Source organism: Dermacentor andersoni, chromosome 2 (assembly GCF_023375885.2).
Source record: "Dermacentor andersoni chromosome 2, qqDerAnde1_hic_scaffold, whole genome shotgun sequence".
Lineage (NCBI taxonomy): Eukaryota > Metazoa > Arthropoda > Arachnida > Ixodida > Ixodidae > Dermacentor > Dermacentor andersoni.
This window is the reverse complement of record NC_092815.1, coordinates 157,048,775-157,056,507: the sequence shown is the minus strand read 5'-3', so window position 1 is coordinate 157,056,507 and position 7,733 is coordinate 157,048,775. Positions and strand designations below refer to the sequence as shown.

The 7,733-nt window shown below is 47.6% G+C and overlaps 1 protein-coding gene across 1 annotated transcript; it reads left to right on the top strand.

The window, feature by feature from the left end:
* Positions 1-544: 544 nt before the first annotated feature.
* On the top strand, positions 545-6,835 carry LOC126540924 (uncharacterized). The gene is made up of 2 exons (XM_050187743.2): positions 545-642; positions 3,854-6,835. Exons 1-2 carry the CDS (start codon positions 549-551, stop codon positions 5,947-5,949), a joined length of 2,190 nt encoding a protein of 729 aa, XP_050043700.2. The 5' UTR covers positions 545-548; the 3' UTR covers positions 5,950-6,835.
* The last annotated feature ends 898 nt before the right edge of the window (positions 6,836-7,733 follow it).

Genomic DNA, 7,733 nt, shown 5'->3' with positions numbered 1-7,733 from the left:
TAGGACGTAAAATATGTTATTTAAATGTTGCTGAGAGGGTGAACAGTTTCCTCGGTTACACAGTGCACGCATATCCTACGGACACAAATAGAAAATTAATTCAGGAACAAGGGTATCGACATACGTGGTGGCTCGTGAAGTGAGTGCAATATTTAGTATTCTGGCAGCAGTCGTGGTTCTGAACAAATAACTTACTCGCACCACAGTTCAATATAGCGTATATTTGTCACGGAATACATGCACGAACTATCGACAATTTAGGCATGGAAGGAGTGAGAGCTCAAAAGATGCACACTTTGTCACAGGAACAGTGGTTTTTGTACTGTTAAGGAATGATCATCGCGCACTGCATTTTAGCCCTCATCGATGTTTTTGCAAAGTGAAAAAGCCTTTTGGAATGTACCGCCAACCTTCAGGCAATGTGAACAAACAGCAGTTTCAATTTCGACTCGCTGTCTTGTTTCAGTTCAGACATTGGCCACCCTATTACACAACTGTCCCTTCTCTTTTTATGCTTTTGCTGACAGCTTTCAGGGGCTCGGAGCGGGATGCTGTCTCAAAATAACGAGCTGGACCATCCTTTCAAGTATCTAACGAGGACAGAAAGCGTGAGGACGCGGCGTAGGACAACGTCCGTACAGTGTAAGTACGACTTTGGGCACATGTACGTCAAGCCGAAGCTGTCATCTTGCCTACATGAGATGCGGGATCGTCTTTGAAAAATGTGTACTTATATGCGTATATCAAGGGCAAACTATCGCCGCCAAATCAGTGGGGATGAGAAGAAGAACGTACGAGTCCAAACGTAATTGATGATGATCGTTCGTGAGGATTCTTGTGACATGCTCTGGCCGAGCTACGAAGGCGGTGAAAAACAGCGTTACAGTTGTATTACGAGAACAACCAAGAATGGAATTGACAATAATCATTTGAATCTACTTTTGCTAGCAGTAACGCTTTGCTGCTCTTTTCCATTAGCTCTGCAGTGCTGCCAGAGCGCTCCCAAACGATCGCCCGTATATGTCAATAATTTTGTTTGGGCACTCCACAGCGAGATCAGCGCCAGAATACAGCCTGGCGAGAAGCAGCCGCAAAATTGGTGGGTCGTGTGATGCGCACGAACACCCGAGATGGGGAAATCTCAAAATGTGCATGCTGCGCATGTTTCTGAATTAAGACCAGGACGCCGAACATTCCCGAGATTCAGCACGGCAAAGCTCGGTATGTAACTCTGGCATTAACAACGAATAATGGACTCCTGATAGTTTGGAATGTGGTTTCATTGTTTTTCGCATCTCTAGCAGCTGGTGTCCGCAATACTGGAGTGATAAATAAAAGACTCGTGGCGAAAATATGCACCAACTAATACGAATAAACAAGCAGGCTTTGCGACCGAACTAAAGAATTTAGCGATCGGAGAACTAAGGTACCTGGTTTTCGCAGAAGCCTCCTGTAGCGTTCACCTTGGATCGCTTGGTAGCAGGATGTAAAAAGAGGCAGTTTAACGTGTTGTTGTATTCATCTGTTTCGTTTCTCTTGTATAAAACGCAGTGAATACCTGTTTATGCCACACTGCACCTAAAGTTCATGAAACGTGTGAATGTCCATTGTACCAGGATGCCGTTAAGGAAAGCCCCATGAGGGGAGGGCCAGATATGAAATTTCTTTCACTGCGTGGGGGACGAGCGTTTTATTGCGTATCACAGCTCGAGGCATACTTCGAAAAGCGCCGCACCAATTTGTATAACTATAGCTTCAACACCTACTCCAATATCTCCGGCACAGGCGCTGGTCCTCAGCGGCTTCAGCTGAAGGTGTTTCGTCGCACTTTATCTATGACCATAGACGAGCAAAATAAACGGAACTCACTCAAACTCGCTCACAAGTTATACTTTTTCCTTATGGCTCACTCGGATGCATACTCGCCAAATTTCTACTGAGCCGCACTTACTGCAACTCGCACTCAACAGAATTTCACTGAGCCGGGCTCACTGGGCCCCAGACTCATGGGTTGGTCTTAGCCTGAGTGAGTCGGAGTGAATCCACTTATTACAGTGTTAGCTGATGTATGTCTGAGGCTGATTCAAATGTAGAAGCTCTCAATGTAACAAAGACGCATTTCTTCGCTATGGTCGAGAACAAAAACCGAAATACTTCACTTTGACTGCAATGAGCTAAATATTAAACCCCATATTCGGATAAGTTCTACTACGAAAGCTCTCTCCGTTATAGAAAATTACAGTGACAGAAGTCTGATTACACGACGACTTCTATAATGTATGGCGGGCGCCGAACGACCGAGCAGGCATCTTGTTATTGGTCTGGTGTTTTCTGCAATACATTCGTGAGTAGTCACGCATGCGCCAAGGGCTTCATTTTGTGCTGTAGGGAAAAAAAGGCATAGATACACATCGCATAGCTCGAATAAGTATGTACAGTCATTTAGCATCACCAGCGGAAGAAACAGAAACCCACATACTTATATCGTGAATAACTTTTACGAAGTAATTCGAGAAAGATAAAAGACATACTAAAGCACCGTTCTCATTTACCATTATAGTTGGGTCATTTCAGCTTGTTGGAACTAAATGCGGTCTTCGCTAACATGTAAACGCTAGCGGGTCGAGCAGAGTGACTGTCGAGGCGAGTTCAGTCAACCCGCCCACCAAGGCAGGTGAGCTCGCGTCTACTGGCTGGACGAGCTCGCGTTGAGTACTTGCCAGAAAATCAATGCAAGTCACTTTAAACGCACCAGCGAACGGCACCGTGGATATGACGAGCGTAGAGAACTAGCTCTTCAAATTTGATTTTCCCGTCCAGGGCTGGGGTAAATTATTTACGTTCCATAAGGTACACATTTCGTCTTTCCTTCAGAAACTTCTCGTGAAGTTTGTGCTGGGGATGTGAAATAGATACGGCGAACGACAGATCGCTCTTGATAAAAGTGCAGCTTCAGTGAACAGTGATGCAAGTAGCACCTTGCTTAACTGGTTACAATGAGATTCTCTGTCCATTAACTTGTTTTAATAATACTGATATGCTCAATGAGAACGGCCAGCACAGTATTCTTGCCGGTCCTTTTTAGCAAATAAGTGTATCTAGTATGAGCTTATGTCACTACCAGAAATTCGCTAATATTTCGAGCACTAGAGTTGATGCGGCGCCTTCAATAAATAAGTTGTAGAGCCTATGACAAAATGGTAAATGATTTCGTTCCATTGGACAATGTGATTTTGAGTTTTCAGGGATGCAAACGAAATGAGCGATATCTAAAAAGCGTTACACGTAACTAGGAGCTTACACAAAACGATATTACAGCCCTCAAAATTGTTGGCGACCAATCGGTGAAGCTGGACGCAAACATGATATGAAGGCAGTTGTCCTGGTTTTCGTTTTCGCAAGATATCTCGTCTGCTAAAGCAACCAAGCTAACAGAGCCTTGAGATATAGCGATAAACTGCGCGTGACATTATTTCTTGATGCTCTGTGGGAGGTTTTGTTGTTGACAGGCTCCCTAAAGCCCGAGGAGGTTTTTTGCAGCTCACCGCGGTGCATCCCACTGAAGGTTTTGTGTCTGAACTGCAACTTTAAGTGTGGGTAATTATATGGTGTGAAATGATCGCTTACTGTTGCAGTAGATCTGCTTTCACATGTTTAAGCGAAAGGGGAACATTCTCGTGGCACCTCGATTTCTCACGGCTATGCACGAGTTAGCTGAAACCGACTGTACAGTGTCTGTCTATCAGACACTTTAAGCGAATTCATAATGTAACGCGCATCACAATTTTGCCTAAAGTTTTGAACGTACTCATGACACCTTTTTTTGCCACACATCTTTGCTTCCTCTGCGCAGTCGGTGCCACTACTCTTTGGGAGATCACTCAGGCTACCGCGTCTCGGCTGACGGGCAGGCACGTCGCGTGCGACCTACGCTGCGTCGCGGCAATCTTCTCGGCCACGATAGTGGCCCTGACGCTGATATTCCTCACGCCCCGCATCCGCACGGCGCACATCGAAGAGTGCACGACTGCCGCCTGCAACAGAGCGACGTCTTCCTTCTGGGCTCTGATGGAGGACAGCGTGGATCCGTGTCGGGACTTTTACGGTCACGTGTGCCATCGCTGGGACAACAACACGGGTGGTCGCCTGACGTACCTCGACCACAGCGTGCAGAAGATTGCGACTCGCGTCAACCAGAGCCTGCACGACGTGGACGAGTTCGGCGGCGCGTCCCACGAAATACGTGGCGTGGCGCAGTTCTACAAGCTCTGCCTCAGATTCGTCAGCTCCCCGGATCGCTACATTTCGCGATCGCAGATCATGCACTCCTTTGGCGCCGAAAAGCGGGACCGGCTGTTGACGCTAACAAACTTCAGCGACATTGTGGCGACACTCATCGACCTGTCCCTTTCTAGAGGTTTGAACACGGTCTTCGGCGTGAAGCTCGTGCGGCGAGCCGGCGCGGCGCAAGTGAACGTGTTCCCGGGCAAGACTCTGGCCGACACACTCAGCCCCAATTCGGCAGATGCGTGGCGCGGTTACTTAGACAAGCTCGTAGTTGAAGTTGCCGCAGCGTACCCGTCCCGAAATTTTGACGTAGACAGCGTACAAAGGACTGACGACACTGTGAGGCAACTGCTGGAATCTCCCGACGTCAATGACAATGCTCGGGATCAGGTCGAGGCGGGTAGCCTGAACTTCCTGGGTGACACCACGAGCGCGAACACGTGGTTTGCAGCTGTCAACTCTCACCTGCCCTCCGACGAACACCTCAGCGGTAAATCAAAAGTCTTGGTTACCAGTTACAGAAACGTGCGCAACGTGCTGCAGTTCCTAGGCAGCCTCGCCGACTACGGAGTGGCCTACCTCTACCTGCACTTGCTGCTCGAGGTGTTCCGCTTCGACTACGTGCGCAGCCTGCAAAATCGCAGCCCAGTAGACCAAGTCAGGGAATGTCTGCAGGCGAGCCAAGACGCCATATGGCACACGAGGAACATCCTCACAACGAATATATTCGGCGGCCGCAGCAAAGGAACTGGCGAAACAGCCTACATTTTACGTCTCATTGCCGAAGCGGCTTCCAGAGGGGTCACCCAGTGGCTGAATTGGATGGGAGAGAAGACGCGTCGCCAAGCGCACAAGATGTTTTCGACTGTGTCGCTTCACGTTCACGAATGGCATGCCTGGGACGCCACAAGCGCCGCCATCGGCGAGCGCGCAGAGGCGCTGGCGTCGGGCGCACGAACCGTCGACTTTCCGTCCGTCTACGTGCGCCTGAAGGAAGAGCAGAATCGTGCCTTCCTCAACAACACCCGTGCTGACAGCGACGCCGACGACATGCTGCACGTCTTGGACAGAGGCGTCCTATATGATGCGGGAGCCAACCAGGCGATAGTACCACCTGCCCTGCGCGTTGAACCAGTGCTATATACGGATGACGTTCCTTTCGCCTTTTCTGCCGGCACCCTTGGAACCCTCATAGCCACAGAGCTCTACCGCGCAGCTATCCCAGATCCAGGATCACCTATGTGGAATCTTCAGCAGCAAGCTGTCATGGCCAAATTTCAAGATTGCGCAGAAAAGCTGGCTGACGATGCGCTCAACATTTCGCTTGTGGCGTTAGGTGACGGGCGCCTTGACGGCCGGAGTCTTCCCTCGCATATCTTTTGGATGCTTGCGGCAAGGACAGCCTACGAAACACTGCGTTTAGCTACTTTGAGCTTCAAACGTGCAAGTAACTGGCCCAGTTATTGGAAGAAATGGCAGAGAACTTTCTTCAGGCGTTTCTGCCTCCTTTCTTGCGGCTCTGTAGAAGACAGCGGGAGACCAGGTGTTACGTTAAAGGTTCTGTGCCTTCTGACCATCGCGAGTATGCCGGAGTTTTCGCAGGCCTTTGACTGCCGGGATCATAGCACGGCTCTTAAGTATACTACTTGTATATTTAACTAAGAACTGCTATTATACTGAGAACAATGCATGTCATTTTTCATTATAATTCCTGAAGTTTATACTTTGGCGACAAACTAATGTACATCTGTATTTCTTTGTTGCTTTTATACACTGCCCGAATTTATTTACATTTTCAAAATGATATCTATGAATCACGTGTAACGGGTGCTTGTTATACTACTCGCACTAATTTTGTTGAGTGAACGTGTAGTCCGATCTCATTGTTGAGTGACAGGTCCCGTGAAGGTGATCGGATTTCACCTGAAGACAGCGTTGTGCAGTTGTGTAAAAAGGAACTGTGAGCACACGAAAAAAACGGTGCACTTGTTTGTAAAAATTACATTCGCAAGAGCAAGTCATCTGTACCTCTTATGCAACGATGTGCTCAATGTACTCTGAGAACTCGGTCTGCTTGAGGCCTTCTTCGCCATATCCACAAATCTTGGTCTCTAAAGTTGGTGTGATGATCGAGGCTATTGAAAAGCATTGGAGCGGATATCAGGAGACATATTCTGGGTGTTCTTGGCTTGGGGTGTTACATAGAGACGCATGTTTTGAATTTGTTGTGATTAGTGTACCTCGTGGTCTGTTGAATTACTGTTGTTTGTAACGCGGCGTGGGTACTGAACGGACCGGTAGCACATCCAAGAACTCGTACCGCATTTGGCAGTCGGCGTAACCACAAAGTACAGGAAAGGACTCGGCGTAGCTATGTTTGTGCGTTCAGTGCCAAGCATGCGACGACAAAAAAACACCTCTCGGCAGAAGCTGGGGAAGACACGAATTGGCGACAACCGCCGGTGTATCGTTCGTGTAGTGAAAGGTCTTTCGTCCTCTACATTAGAGGCTGCACATCGTCTTCGTGCGATAAATATCTTTCGACGTATTTTTACTCTTGTCACAATAATTGAGAGAGGTGTGCGCATAAGAGTCAGCATGCTTGTAATGAAGCCTTTATTTGCTCACCCGCTGTCATTCCTTTACGAGGTATGGTGCACCGGAGGACCTTTTCTTTCAAAAGGAGCAGAGTTGCGCCTTTCCTTTCAGTGCGTCGTTAGCGCTTGTGTAAGCTTAATTACATGGTTTAAAAAGCAACAACGCACTGTGGTGAAGCCGCAATTGAAACTCGGGTAAGCAACGCGTTGGCGTAGGCCGCGCCAGCACCACGCCTCATAACACATCGCCAGCTAACTAGTGTTCGGACAACTGCTCCAACAATTAGCCCAATTTCCATATCTTTTTTGTCACATTCCAAGTTTTTCTTATTCGTTTCATTGGTAAGCAACTTTTTGTGGCAATAAACGTAAATATTCGGAGGCAAAGCGCGCACAAGTGCGCTCCTGGAGAAGGTCCACATTCAGATTCGCTTTATTTTAACCATTTACCGATTACTTTTGCCTACAAGCAGCATACCAGAATTTTTTTTTTCTTGCCTAGTTTTAGTATTGTGCACGACTTTTCTGGCCAAATGCCTCCATCCAACACTGAATGACATGCAGCAAACGTCATTTGTTGCTTTAGAGGTGGAACACAGGATGAGGAGAAATATATTCGGAAAGCGACTTAATTTTGGAAGCGCGTGCAGAACAGAGACCGGTGCCACATTAACGGCCTCAGAGGTGTCGCACACGGGATGTAAAGGAAATTAAATGTATACCATGAGTCACATATGACGAAGCATGCTTGTACAGATTCCAAACGAAGTGTTAGATTTCTGCCTGGTGTTTCCCCATATTGCTACAAAAGTTTCCTCTAAATGTTTATTATTTTTACTATTACTATTA

Excerpts from the sequence above, each read along its gene's own strand:
- LOC126540924 (XM_050187743.2), top strand. The coding sequence starts at position 549 with ATGCTGTCTCAAAATAACGAGCTGGACCATCCTTTCAAGTATCTAACG. Across the intron at positions 643-3,853 it reads TAGGACAACGTCCGTACAGT|TCGGTGCCACTACTCTTTGG; the intron begins GTAAGTACGACT and ends TCCTCTGCGCAG.